Consider the following 15,347-nt stretch of genomic DNA (forward strand, 5'->3'; position numbering starts at 1 on the left):
TTTGACCAAGCAAGTCTGACCAGTCCGGTCAACATTTTGACGAAATTATTAACCAAATACCGACCAACTTTGGTCGTTAATGTATTTAAAATAATTATTTTATTATTTCTCCAATTTAAAGACCAACGTTGGTCGCTTTTCTTGACAGACCAACTTTGGTCGCTATAGTTTGGTCGCTTTTTTCCAGAATTCTAGTAGTGACTCTTAATACTTATCTTTGTAGGCGATATACTTATCATTACATATGTATCCATATCATATAAATACAAGTAATACTAGCTCTCTATTTGTTGACCATTTAATGGAATCTATCAAACACCTCATGATCATCTGTCTCTGAGTTGCATTTTGAATATTTAGAGATGTGCACAAATGCAGTATTATTGATGAAGTGATATGTAATGAGCATTATAATAAATCGAGACTCTAAAAAAGTTGAAATATTTAGATGTAAAGTAGGGATGTTACATCAACTTAAATATATAGGAGATAATAAAAATGTGAAATAACGCAAAAACTATGAAATATTTCATATTACAATAGTCGTCTTTGATTATTTAAGCACATGCATGACGAGTTTGATAACACTACAAGAGAGACCGGTTGTTTCATGTATTATAGATATATTTTTATGGTATCGAGCTTCATTTAGCTTTCAAGTTTTTTTTGTTCGTAAAGCAGAAAAAGTTGACCAGAGCAAAAAAGATCTTGAAAAAACTATTGCTGGTTTAAGAGTTTTTACCTTTCTCAATGAAGAAATAATAGATACTTACACCTCTTAATTAAGATCCAAACTAAATTCTACAGCAAAAATAAGTAGGGCATGCTGCTATATGTTTAGCATGTAAAAGAGAACGTTATCACAACTTCAAAGAACAAAGGCAGAATATCCTAATAGATACACGTACTTGTTTCTATTTGACATCCCGGTCCTCTTACTCTATAAAGTTTCAAGTGGACACCTGAACTTGATCAAATATATTATTTTAAGCCCCTCCGACCGTTGATCCAACTTACGTGTCATTGACTAAATTGAGCTGGACAATATGCGTGTAATGCACACGAACGAAGAGAATGAGCACTGTAATTTTGATTTAAAAGATTAAAATAAGAAGAAAAAAATAAAAAGAAGAGGCAAAAATTAAAGTTAAAAAGAGTGAAAGAAAAATAAAAAAAGGCTGAAGAGTCCTTCCTCCTCCCTCGTTAGTACCGTCCGTTCCCCATCCCCCATTTCTCTTCTTCTTCCCCTCCATTCTTCTCTTCCTCTTCTTCTTTCTCCCTCCTTTTTTCCAGTGGAGTTCAAATGAAACATATGAAGATTCAATTGATTTTCTGTTTTAGCTACTTATAAGTGTGGGATTTGACTTCAGTTGGTTCTAGTGGGCTTTGTAAATAAGGATTCCAACTTTCTTCAAATTGGGTAAAGATTCTTGATGAGTCTCGTTTAAATTTGTTGTAATCTTCAAGTTTGCACTGGATCTCTCTATGGGATAGTGACTGAAAAAGGATAGTGATTATTAATCATTGAATAAATATTCAAGTTTTCTTCAAATTAAGTAAAGCTATTTGATGGGTCTTATTTATTTATGGCAAAATACATAGTTTATCCATCGATCTTGTACCCAAATCCCTCTTACACACTTGTTCATCATGGGGATAATATTACACACTCAAACCTTTCAAAAGTGTGTCAACAACACACCACTTTTGACCAGTCCAAGTAATAGTTTGTGCTGTGTATGACACGCGCGTCTCTAAATTAAAAGGACCGTTTTAATCACCCAACCCTTTTAAAGATCCGACTCGCTCAAATAAAAAAATCCAACATCCAGTGCACCACCTTCCCCACCACTGCACCACCTTCTCCACCATTGCAACCCCTTCTTCTTTGTAAAAAAAAATACTCTACCATAGTTAGCACAAAAACATTAGTTCCAACACTAGATACACACAAACAACATATCCAAAGAACTAACCGGCCGGAATTTTACTTGAAACTCCATCTCCGACCATCCTTTCTTTTCTGGCATTATCTTTCCCTTTTCCAAAAACTCAATAATGATGAGCCAAAAGAAAATAACGAAAAGGAAAATTTTCAGATCTTTATTTGGCACAATTGAAAGAATCACAAAGGCCACTTAGTCAACAAAATTCCAAAATAAAAAATTGAAACCGTATCTTCTTCTGCAATTCTGCCCTTCTCACTAACACAACTGCCACCAAGAATCTTTCGAAGAAATTCCGAATCTTCAGCAACCAAAAGAACAAGTAGAATGGGAGAAAGTTGAATCGGGGAAGAAGCGAAATAGGGAGAGGGACGAAACCTTGGTGGGGGGGGGGTAGGGGTAAGAAGACGAAGGGGGGGAAAGACGATCTAGAGAATATAATGCAGATGGGGAGGTTTGGAATTGGGAAGAAGACACACGGGGTGGGGGCTGGGGGTTGGGGCAGGGAAGAAGACAAGAGCGGGAGGGGTTATTTTTTCTTTCTTTTTTTATTTGTTAATTGGTGTAAAAAGGAAGAAAAAAAAAGTTAAAAATTAGACACGTGGATTCTTTATAAAACTTTTGAAATGAAACTTTAAACATTTGCGTGCATGTTTGATGTGAAGAACACGCGAGCTAAAGTGGTGTGGGTGTGTTGTTGACACACTTTTGAAAGGTTTGAGTGTGTTATATTATCCCTGTGATGAACAGGTGTGTAAGAGGGATTTGAGTATAAGGTCGATGGGTAAACTATGTATTTTGCCTTTATTTATCTATAATTTTGAAGTAAATATGTAATGGAACTCTCCATCAATGATGTGATGGAAGAAATGTGCTTTTCGTGAAGGAAAAATAAAGTAGATGAAGGAGTAAAATATGAAAAGAAATTATATAGTTTTTAAATAATATGAAAAAAGTAAATTATTATTTTATCATGGCCTATCGACCCGACAGTGCTCCTTTGGTCCATTTAGTGGATCCTCCCCCAAAAACAAGATCATATTGAGCAGCAATTTCAAGGAAGATAGCATTGGGGAATCTGACGGGGACACTGATATGTCATCCACGTCAAGCAAGTGAGCAACACACAGCTGTGGAGGTGTTTAGAATATCATATTTGAACAAGTTCGGGTGTCCACTTGAAACTCTATAGAGTAACGGGGCCGGGATATCAAATGAGAAGAAATACAAGTGTCTATTAGGCTATTATGCCAAGAACAAAAACAAAATTTTAGAACATCATGCTAATACTAAGGTGTCGGGCTGGGCTTAACCCGCGTACCTTTCTATCTATTTAATAATATATAAGTTGGGAGTGTTCTCCATATTTAAGTTTTTATACTAATTTATTTCTTTATTATTCTTAATATTTTAATACTATAAAGATTATTCCATTAGTACAATGAGGGTTTTTACTATCGCGCAAGCAAATTTATCAAGTAATTCAAATTATACTCAATTCCTGGTTTACCAAATAGTAGTAGTAATTAGTTGGGTAAACGCAACAAACTAAAATTATAGTACTAGTAGGAGTATTTTCTTTTTTTGTTAATACACCGAAATCATATAATTAGACACAAATCCAATTTCATTCCAAAGCGGCTAAGGTTTTGTACGGCATTATCCTTCAAATCAAATTCACATAAATCATTCTCGGGTTTTGGATATCGGCAAATTCGCCGACGTTGAAGTTTTCGATCCCGATCAGGTTCCAGCGACAATGAAGCTATCGTTTTCTCTCTCTTCAAAGCCATCTTCAAACCTAAAAAAGCAGCCACCGTCTTCTTCTCAGACCTTTTCCGCCGACGATCCCCGCAGCTCCACCAACCCCACCGATAAAGAGTACGTCACCGAATTTGACCCGTCCAAACCTCCGGCGAGTTCCACCAAAGACGCACTCATAATACCTCCAAAACCCAACGAATGGCGCCCTATCAAACGGATGAAAAATCTTGAACTCCCTCTCCAACCCGATTCCGCCGCTACCGCCGATCAACCGCTCCAATTCGAACTTGACACTGGCGGCACTGCTGTCGATCCGTCGTCAGATTCCATCTCTTACGGCCTCAATCTCCGCCAATCCGAAAACCCTAACCCTAACACTGACCCTAACCCCAGCCAAATGATTGATCCGATGGCGCGTCAGTTTAAAGAAGATATGAAGAGGTTACCAGATCATAACGGAATAGATGAATTTACTGATATGCCGGTGGAGGAATTTGGGGCTGCTTTGTTGAAAGGTTATGGGTGGGTTGAAGGTAGAGGGATAGGTAGGAATGCTAAAGAAGATGTTAAAGCTGTTGAGTATAAAAGGTGGACAGCAAAAGAAGGCATTGGATTCACGCCTGAAATACCAGAACCAAAACAAAGTAGTAAGAAGGGTGAAGGAGGTGTTAAGGGAAATCATAGTGATGTTAATGGTGGGAAGAAAGATAGGGAAAAAGGAGGGAAAGGAATATGTGTAGGGAAGGAAGTGAGGGTAGTGAGAGGAAAAGAAATGGGAATGAAAGGAAGAGTTTTGGAGGTGAAAAGCGGCGGGGATTTAGTAATTTTAAAGCTTGCGAAACGAGACGAAGAGGTGAAACTTCAGGCACGGGACGTGGCTGAATTGGGTTCAGTGGAAGAGGAGAGGTGTTTGAAAAAGTTGAAAGAATTGAAGATTAAAGAAGAAAAGAGTAATAGTAGTGATGGGGTTAGAAAGCAGTCTTTTGATGGTAGAAGTAGAGATGAAGCGACAACGGAGCGGAAAAAGGACAGCAGAAGAAGTAGAGATGAAAAGCGAGATAAAGTATCTTGGCTTGCTAGTCACATTAGAGTTAGGATTATAAGTAGGGATTTGAAAAGGGGAAGGTTGTATCTAAAGAAAGGTGAAATTATGGATGTGGTTGGGCCGACGACTTGTGATATATGTATGGATGAAACTAGGGAGTTGATACAAAGTGTGGATCAGGACTTGCTTGAGACAGCTCTGCCAAAGCGTGGTGGTCCCGTTCTGGTTCTGTATGGCAGGCACAAAGGTGTTTATGGACACTTGGTTGATAAGGATAGTGAGGATGAGACTGCAACTGTCCGAGATGGCGATACGAAGGAGTTACTCAAAGTGCGACTTGAACAAATTGCTGAGTATACTGGAGACCCGAGCTATATTGGTTATTGATCCAGTCCTCGTGAGTAGAATTTGCATTGGCATGATTAGGAATTACTATTCAAATCAATGGTACTGAAAGTTTTACTTCCCTGGCCTCTCATTTTATATGAAAGTACACATTATGTTTTCGTTGCTATTCGTATAAGTGAATTGAAGGCTGTGTTCTCTCCATTGAATTACTTGTAATTTTGATGCATGTATAAGCTGCTGCTAATATGTTTTCTTTTAAGCACTTTTAGTTATTAATAATTCAGTCATTTCATTTTTTTCGTCATCTTTGAAGCTGTAACAACTCTTCTGTGTTTGTTCTACACTTCAACAACAACAACATACCCAGTAAAATCCCACTAGTGGGGTCTCGGGAGAGTAGAGTGTACGCAGACCTTACCCCTACCCCGAAAAGGGTAGTGTTTGTTCTACACTATTTCTTTATATCTAATAAATCATTGATTATAGCAACACTTCTTGAACCATACTAGCCTCCATAAGTTTTTTGATTCTTAGGTGAAACAATTGATGCACAAGTGTGTTCCAACTTTATTCACTAGTTGGACATGTAAGAGAATCCTCAGAATCAGTGTTGGAGATGATAGTGGTAGCAATGTTGGATCTCCTAGACTGTTCTTATCCTCCATCTTATATGGAGTCACTGACTGCAGCAGCGGTACTTATCCCCAAGCTTGGCGACAAAATTGAAAAAAATAAAAAACCAAGCGGGGAGGACTCAATTTATGCTGTGGGTCAAAGCATAGGAAATGTAACAACTATATCCTACTAAAAATCTCATAGGATTGCATTGCAGCACTGCTGATTGTGAGCAACTTCTCATAGGTTCTGCTAATGATATCCTCAACTAGTTCATGTAGGCTTAGTTGTTCAGCTTGCAGAAGTAGAGGTACTCTAGGTACTCTGATGGTAGTTGCTATAAGCAAACTAATCAATCCAACTAAGTCTTCCTTCCTCATTTGATTCTTGTGAAAGATAAGCACAATTCTTTTGCAAGTTTCAACATAAGTCTTAAAGTTCTTGAAAATCACGCAGCAAGTCTTGATAAAGGAAATTGACAGCTCAGTGGTTCCAATATTGCCAAATCTGTGTGAATGTGTGCAATAGCTGTCTCTCTTGGTATCTCCGATAAAAATCAGAAGTATGAGCATGGAAGCTTATGTTGATACATTCCTATGAATACCTCCATTCCTAGTAGCAGTGGGTCGGGAGGGGTATGCTCCGCTGTCCAAGTCCTCAACCACAGCCAAATATCCCACTGGAGCACCATCTAGACACACTGAGAATTGTGTATTAGCTGACAAGTATCAATGCAATTGACAAACAATTGGAAAAATTCAAATACGCCGAGTATAGCACCAGAATTGCCCAATTTATTATCTCATGTAGCTGCATGATGTCAATCCTTAGAGCACATTGTCCACACTCATTTGTTATTTTCTCAGCTAGTTTCACTGGCTATTGCTTAGCAGATCAATATAAACCTTTTTGCAGTCTATTATTAGTAACTTTAGATATAACCTTATAGAGCTCATTACGACAGGCTATAGTTCTGAAGGTACCATGTGTGCACCAGTGTCTAGGAGTTAACAACATGTAACAGTTATGCATAAATAAGAAGTTAACAATAGCGGAAATGAAATCGGAACGCCCAATATCCCAATTTGCTGTGAAAAAATTCATACGTACACACTTCTGCTTCTGTCCTTACCTTTCTTCAAGTTGAAGAGAACTTCTTTGGTTTCACTTATTTGATATCTTGTGCAGCTTAACCTGTTCTTCAACATTCAATCTATTATGAATGAAATTCTGAAGGATGGCAACCTATGTATCTAGTTTGTCTTTTAGATATCAGATCGTAGAACCCAATGCCTTCTTTCTGAGAACCATTATTTTTTTTCTTCTCAAAAAAATTATCATCCTTCTGTTGAAGCCATCTAACCCTTTCAGTTGATTTATAAGGTTGTTTTTAGTATGAGAACCTAATGAAAAGAGGATTTCAACTGAGCTCCAGATGCTATCTGTGCTCTACAGATTCAGAAAGCAATAGCCATTCAGAAAGTAATTGTATTCTTTATTACCACTAGGTCCCACACAAAATATAGCCTTAGCCAGTGTTATCAAGGCGCATTTAAAGCGAGCTTAAGCCCTGAACAAGGCGCAGCGCTTTGCCTCGCTTAGCGGGCGCGTCGTCATCAAGGTTCTACGACATACTTTTCCTTGCCAATGAACATAATCTTATTTTCAATTCTGTTTTGGCATTCACAACTCCAATTAGAAGCTGCTTCCTTTGTATAAACATCTTATTTTCTAGTTGTTTTTTGGAAATCATTTTATCTTCCTAATGATCCAGTAGCTTAAATTATTGATGACGCCCTTCACGGTATGACTCAATTGGGGTAAAAAAGAAAAAATCTTGCGCTCCTTAAGCATTTGAGAAGCGAAAGAAGAAAAATTTGAAGTTGATAAAAAAAAATGTTACCGACAAGGAATTCAAGTAAACATTCCGAGAGATTGAAAATAAGTATGGATTGGATAATCTAATAATCAAACTAACATTCAATTACTAGATTAAAATCAAGGGGGAGGAGAATTGAACTCATACATGAAATTCCTTACATAGGAAATCAAACAGAGGTTCAATGAAGAGATACAAGGGTTCTTCCCTTTACACTCACAAGGAGCCTCAATGTTTCAATCAACAAAAACTAATGAACTATGACCCTACTGGCAACTATTTATGATAGGTTTTACATTTGATTTAAGAATTTACCAAAATACCCTTAGAATTCATCTTAATTAAAATATGCTAGAGGGGCTAAGTCTTGGTTTCCTCCTTGTAAATAACCACTTAAGCATATTGTAGACCTTCAAATCCTCTTAGATGGCTCTCTTAAGGTTTCTCAAGCTCTTAAAAGATGTTAGAAAGTCTCCAAGTTCATGAGTGCCAACTCGGGAGTTATCAGAAGTCCTAGCAGTTGTTCACAATTGGAATACATCTCTGAGATCAGTCGGCTCTTCCGTTACATTTGAGGTTCTTGGATTTAATTGTATGTGATATGTAGGATTTCAAGTGATTAGGGGGAAAAGTAGGAGTATGTCCTTTGGGTTAGATTGATTTACTTTTTGATGAAGGAAGGATGTACTACTAGTCCAAGAGGAGTCACATGATTATATTGCATGTCACAACTGCTTTTGCTTGGTGTTTTTAAAGGGGGATGTTGCCATATGCAGATCCAAATATAATCTTATTTTCTACATTTGAAATTGTTCTAATGTAGTTTGATGTTCTGAAAAGCCCTAGGATGAGGCCTCTTGGATATATTTTCATTTTAGATTAACGAAGTTGTGATGGAATATGCAGGAAATGCTGAATCATGGATGTTCGTTAATGAAGTCATAGTTGCTGAAGAGGACTCCCATGTTTGCTAATACTCGATCTGTCTTAACTCATGTTCATTGTACATTTGTTGAAAACCCGTTGATAGACCCTTGAATTTCTTAACTCGAATTTTGTGGTGCGCGAGATGTCATAGTTGCCAAAGACGAGCCCCATGTTGCGCAACAAGTCATAGTTGCCTAAGAGGACTCCCATGTTGCTAATACTCCATATATTTTAGCTCATCTTCATTGTACATTTGTTGAAAATCCTTAGAGACCTTGAATTTCATATTTTTATGAGGTTTTTAATTTGTGTTGCGCAAGTGTTACAGTGAGATAACGTACTCTTGTTACGGCGAAGCTGCAGTTGTTCTAGTGTCTGTGTCTCCTCAAGTCAGAGAAGGTACATATCTATTTGGACTTCTTTACAGAGTCTTATAGGTGGAGGTGACGGAATTCTTATTCTAATTGGATCATTGATAAATTGAAGTACAACAACAACCAAAAAACCCAGCTTAATCCCATACATTGATAAATTAAAGTGTATCAGTGAAAAGAACGTTATTAAAAGCTTTTGAATAAAATTGCAGGATGGACTTAGGAGGCTTCTTTCAGACCTCCATAAATGCAACAAACTCGGATACATAGTTAATGCAGTACCCTGAATTAAAGCCGTTCTTATACAGCTATATGATAATTCAAAAGTCCAAGCTTCCACACTGCTTGCTCTGTAAATTTTGTGTTCCATTAGCTTGCCTCATATTAGTATTACGTTTGTTATCAAGATCTCGACTCCGCCCAATGCCTAACTTCGGTAAGCCACGATTAAGGCCCTCAAGCAAGACACATGCTTTGCACCATTTCTGCAGATTTACACAAGGAATGTACCAGTGAGGACTCAATTCAGTTAAATGCTAACAAGCAGTCCTTTCTGTACAACTAGTAAGAACAAATATCGTTTATAACATGCCTACAAGAATGAAAATCAAATTACAGTTAAATGACAATGAATCACGTACAGGAGCAGGGACATCAAATAAATCTATTTCAGCACGGATATAAAATTGTTCAGAAGAAAATTTAACCAATCAAGTTTGCCAGTGCATAGGAGATTGATGTATCATAGTCCAATGACAGCACTTACGAGTTACAGACTAAGCTAAAAAGTAGCAATCTCGAGTCAAGATAGATGCTAGAACTCGAGTATTGCAAAATGCAAGGCACTAGAAGAATCATCTTTACCTGGCTGGATATATAACCACATCTTTCACAATTTCCTTGTTCCGGCATCTTTGTAGAGGTGGAGATCCGAAAGTCCTCACCTGATTTGATAATGTCGAGAATGGCTCTAGGTCTGTTATCATGATTACATAGTTATTTGTCAAGAAGAAAAGCATTTTGCACCGACAGAAAGACTAATTTATACACCACAGAAAGCACTTTTAAAGAAAATTTCTTTTCTGGAAGACTTTCGACTGGAAACTACCTTATCCTTTCTAAATCTTTAATGAACTCACGAGCAAAGCCACGGTAAGCATTAGGGGAATAAATACCTGCATTTTCATAACAGCTAACTTTTTAGGATGATGCACAAGGATATGACAAAGCGAAAACAAATTAGCAAGATGACTTCAGTATTGGATCATATGGCATCTAAAGGAAACAAGCACTTGTCGCTGCCACTCATTCCAGACAATTATATTGAAAATATGTTTTGACACATGTAGTAGAAATGAAGCCTCAACGACATTGAGTGCTCGGACCTTCACAATACATACTTAAAAGAAATGTCCCACAACCAGGAATGACCGTAAAACCATAATCAATAGATGGGCAAAGGGCTGGCAATGGTAAAAAGTTCAACTATTATAATATAGACATTACATGCATGTCATACAAGAAAATTATTACCAATAGATGATCGTTAAATGTTCCCAAGAGCAAGAAGGACATACAATGGAGGTAGTTGCAGATTCAAAAACATCCAAATTACTACTTTCTCCGTCCAACTCTAATTGATCAACTCTCACAGAGCTTAAGAGTAAAATCTTGTCGATATATTATTATACTGAGATTGATAAAGACTAATAATAGTTTGAAGAAGTGAGCAGTTAGCCGAAAAATATCACATTATGGAACAATACAAGGTAGTATTAGGTCTATACTGGTGGATCTTCAGACCGAAAATGTTAAGAAAGAGGTCAACTTTTTGCTACAGACTAAGCTAAAAAGTAGATCAATCATAATGTGGTTGGGAAGTACTTGAGTAGTTCAGAACTTCAGATGTTACTACTTTCATATATTCTAGACAAAATATATTTGAAGTGCATTTTTGCAATGTACATAGTATATGATACATAACTATTATTTTGTTCAGTAAAGGGCATATAGAATGACCAGATGTGGAGATAAATTTTTAATACTGAACTATTATAAGATGTAGCAATTTTAAGACTTGTTCATACTGTCACTTTCTCTCAAAAACCTCTTTAAAAACACCTGCACCTCTTTCTATTGTAAAGGAGGGAAAGAGAGAGAATAAGGTGGACCAGCATGCAGACAGCACACAATAAAGGGCTTCAACAAAGAGAACGGAAATAATAACAGCAAATAAAGAAGACCAGAGGTCCTAGTACTAGAACTGAAAGTTGACGGAAAGAGAATACACTTACACTCTGTAGAGAAGTAGTCCAGCTTTTTAAAGTATGCGTACGTAAACAGCGAATTAAGGTAAGACAGTCATGGGTGATCACAATCAGAAAACTAAGATTTTACTGAGGAAGAACCAGCTCCTTGGGGGATATAGTAAGGGGTAGTCCAATAAAACCTAGAAAGGATATATGACAATTTCCTTCTCATATGTGTATTTGAAAGGCTTGCATCTTGGTATTGGCCCGTCTTCCCCAGTAATTATAGATGTGCATCTACTCAACCTGGTTTGTTAGATGTAAATTAGATGTAAAAAGCCTATCAATAATTTGGGGAAGGAAAAGAGGAAGAGAATCTTAAAAGAGAACTAAATTGCACTTTTTGTTTTACCTTGCAATATCACCTCGTAGAATATTTAAAAGGACTGTTTCAGCAATATCATCTGCATTATGTCCGGTAACAAGCTTGTCTACCTTTAGCAATGCAGAACCTCGATCAAGAGCCTTACAAACAAAAACTAATCACTGTGATATCTATATTACCAGTTTCGAAGAAGAAGTTTCAAGAAACTGCAACTTCTAGGGGAATGGAAAGTATTCCAAACATATTAACTACAAGAAGAATGCAAAGAAGGTAACTTCAGGAGACTGAACTAAGCTTGGTCATTCTAAGTGAAAAACAGAAAACTATGTCAGCCACAGAATAGAACTCCACATATTTCAAAACTTAGTTTGTACTCTTGCATGTACCTTTTATGCATGACATATATTACATAGAGATTTCTGGGAAGGTGCGAATTGTGGGTCCAGACGTTGGAGACATTTATGAAAAATATAATCTTAAACCCAAATGCAAGTATGTCAAATTACCTGCCGACGAAAAACACCACAAAATGTGCAATTATTCTTCAAGCCTATCAATTTCACTATTTCATCCATTGTCCAACCATACAATTCGCTGTAGGAAACTACTTTTAGAGGAAGTCCATACTGAAAAGAGAAGACAACAATAACACCGTCACAATAAAATTGAGTGGATATAGAGGTTAAAAATTAGTCAAAAAATCAAACTCATCTAGTGTAGAAACTCCAGATGCTGCAACGTCATCTTAACACTGGAAAATGACAACTACAGATGCTAATGTGATGCTAAAGTAGCAATTTAAGATTATACTGGACGAACACCATCATTAGAGGAGAAAAAAGCTATAGTCAGAGAACCAAGAGATATTGGTGGAAGATGTGAGCTCCTCAATTTAGAATAAACAACTACACCCCAAAACCAAGTTAGTTGGATCGACAATATGAATCCTCACTATCCTAAGCCAGAGAATGTTTGGATATAGCAAGTTCCTAGTGAATGTTTGCTGACCCTGGAAGTATAAAAGAGTCGCAATCATATACTTTTACATTGTCCTTCTGTGATGAAAGTGCAGATGAAATTGTCTGTTACCATGCAAGATACCATTCTTGACTTAGCTGCTTTGAATGAGATGGTTCAAACTAAGATGCTGGTAAAGGAAGAGAGGTAAAACTTTGGGGGTTTTCTGCTGCTTGACAATAATATAGGAAAATGGCTGCAACAACTGCAATATTTCATATTCGAAGTTCCTTATGACTAGTTTAGGCACTATGGTTTACAAAAGACAAGGTTACATTCACCTCCATCAAAGGATTGTAACATCTAGCACAAGATGGCTAAAAAAAGCTATGTCCTAAGACATACACAGACTATGTTGGTCAAGTTAAGAAAAACAAGTGAGATAAACTTGGCTTCATGCAGTTTTGCTCTCATAGGTTAGTGAGAAAAGCCAATGATAAATATGAAGCATAGGATAGATTACAGAGTTAGTAGTTATTTAACGAGACCTATGATTCGAACTGACAGCTTTAAAAGATTTTCCCTGCCTGTAATTCATTTCTTTTGACTGTTTCAAGAGAGTCATCTCGGTAACCAGTTATGCCTTCATCCACTGATAGTAAGAAGAGATCCAATCCATAGTTGTGTCTACGGTTCAACTCTGACATTACATATGCAAGCACTGTTGAATCTGCAAACAACCAGATTGCCATCACAATTGAGGCTAATTCATCAAGTACAAAAGAAGGCATGCTTAAAATGAACCAGCAACTTTCACATATGGAAAATATTTTGTGCAGCAACCAAGGGTGTGGCCAGTGGTCAATGAAGCAGGAGGAGAACCATGAGTTCTCAAGTTCAAGTCCTAGTGGAGACAAAAGACACAAGGTGAATTCATCCCATCTTCCTAAGCCTTGATGGGCAGAGTTACTTGGTAACTGTGTTGTTGGGAGACAGCAGATATCTTATGGGATAGTCTAATTGCGCGCTAGCTGGACGGACACCATCATCATTAAAAAAGAAAAACATTCTACCCAATTCCAATTAAAAGAGCAGCTCTCCACTATGGGGCAATTTACAACAACGCTTAACGAGGCTTGCAATATTCAGTAAAGATCCATGCTTAGTAGTAAGTTATAGTGGACCGTTTTAGAACATTCACAAGAGAGTAAAGAAGGGTAATACTACTCTCTCCATTCCAATTTATGTGACGTGATTTGCATCGGCATGAAGTTTACGGAAGAAGTGAAGACTTTTTGGAACTTGTGTCTAAACCATGCCATAACATTTGTGTGGTACTAAAAGCCTTTAATTAAGCATAAAACGGGAAGTGTAAAGTTAATTGTTTCCAACTATAGAAATGTGTCATTCTTTTTTGAACAGACTAATATGGAAATAGTGTCATTGTATGTTAGCAATTTTTTGTCCATGATGGCATAATAAATTTGAAGCTTTGGTCGAAAGTATCGACTAGAGAGGCACAGATTCTGTGAAATACATGTTTACTGACCTTTTCCACCGGAAGCTCCAATAGCTATACGTTCCCCAGGCTTGAAAAGCTGGTTATCCACAATAACCTTATGAATCTCATCTTCAAACACTGCGTAAAAACACTCCCTGCATATCTTTTCAGGAAAAAAATAATAAAACTTTAGCTCTTCAAAATGAGAAAAGGAAAAAAAAACAGTGAAGAGGAGGGAGCGTGAGAATACTTGTTCAAGGGTTTTAGGGCGTTTAAGGGCGGCGCGTTTTTCATTACAGAGGGTACACAGTCGGCCCCTTGGCTTCGCCGCCTTCTCCATCTTTCACGCTAACTAACCACCAATCTGATCTCAGGCCGTCACCGGTGAAAGCATCTGGCCATCTATATTCAGTTGTATGACAAAAATGGTCTCATATGTTTGAAAAAAATTCAAAATAGTCCTTTAAATAGCGTCTTAGCATTTTTTAGTCCTTAAAGTTTGTGAGCATTGCACTTTTTATATCCGTCAAATATTTAACAAACTCTTGATTGTTAATTTTAATAAGAAAATAGATTAACAAGAACTCATATTTTGATATTCATTTTGTATCGTTTCTACTATTTTTTGTATCTATCTTCAAGTGTCCGAGTGTAGTGTAGTGTTACAGTTTCTCGGATTTGGCAATACTTTATCCTTGCTAATAGTTGAATGTTTTTTAACGGTTTCAATTAAATCTAATAGTCATGCTTATTAAATATTAGACGAAGACTAAAATACTTTTAGCAAACTTATAAGGCTATAACTGTACAAGAATATTTTAAGAGACTATTTAAACTTACCTAAAAAGGGACCGTTGTCATTTGCTCCACCCACCATAAGAAAAATGGTATTCCATATGTCCCAATTTATGTGGCACTTTTTTTTTAGTCAATACCAAAAAAATGGCATTTTCTTATTTAGAAATAATTTATCTTTAGAATTTCTACTTTACCCTTAATGAAATCACACACACGTACCCGCGAGAAATGAATCAGGCGCGGAAAGAGTCTTTCGGATGTTGAATGGTCTGGTCAACTCGTTCTGTTCCTGTATAGAAAGGAAGTAACCCGTGGGTATCTTCTATTAATTAACGAACTGGGAATCATAGCTCGCTTCCAGGCGATCGGAAAATAGAGAAATGGTTTATATATTCAAGACAATTACGTATTTACAAAATACCGTCTCAATTCATCCTATTTCATCAGATTCGTAACGTGATATGGTTCTGAAGGATGAACCGAATATGGATAGTTCCAATAAGATTTCATTCTTGAACAAAAATCTATTTTTGCCTCCCCTCTCTCTCCCCCTTAAATT

At 37.0% G+C, this 15,347-nt stretch overlaps 2 protein-coding genes across 3 annotated transcripts; one reads left to right on the top strand and one right to left on the bottom strand.

Moving 5' to 3' along the window:
• The first annotated feature begins 3,486 nt into the window (after nt 1–3,486).
• LOC109242211 (protein MOS2) lies at nt 3,487–8,838 on the top strand. Its single transcript, XM_019409066.1, has 2 exons — nt 3,487–5,202; nt 8,504–8,838. Exon 1 carries the CDS (start codon nt 3,706–3,708, stop codon nt 5,140–5,142), a length of 1,437 nt encoding a protein of 478 aa, XP_019264611.1. The 5' UTR covers nt 3,487–3,705; the 3' UTR covers nt 5,143–5,202; nt 8,504–8,838.
• Nucleotides 8,839–9,002: 164 nt separating this feature from the next.
• LOC109242212 (cytoplasmic tRNA 2-thiolation protein 1) lies at nt 9,003–14,412 on the bottom strand. Of its 2 annotated transcripts, none has more exons than XM_019409068.1 (10): nt 14,241–14,412; nt 14,039–14,153; nt 13,077–13,219; nt 12,039–12,158; nt 11,560–11,642; nt 11,361–11,453; nt 11,193–11,233; nt 10,007–10,073; nt 9,763–9,874; nt 9,003–9,383 (listed from the first exon to the last, which is right to left on the bottom strand). In XM_019409068.1, exons 1-10 carry the CDS (start codon nt 14,328–14,330, stop codon nt 9,219–9,221), a joined length of 1,029 nt encoding a protein of 342 aa, XP_019264613.1. In that variant the 5' UTR covers nt 14,331–14,412; the 3' UTR covers nt 9,003–9,218. The 2 variants fall into 2 exon arrangements, with proteins under 2 accessions (XP_019264613.1, XP_019264612.1); XM_019409067.1 differs by having other exon boundaries at nt 11,560–11,672; nt 14,241–14,410.
• Between the last annotated feature and the right edge of the window lie 935 nt (nt 14,413–15,347).

This window comes from Nicotiana attenuata, unplaced genomic scaffold, assembly GCF_001879085.1.
Source record: "Nicotiana attenuata strain UT unplaced genomic scaffold, NIATTr2, whole genome shotgun sequence".
Classification (NCBI taxonomy): Eukaryota; Viridiplantae; Streptophyta; class Magnoliopsida; order Solanales; family Solanaceae; genus Nicotiana; species Nicotiana attenuata.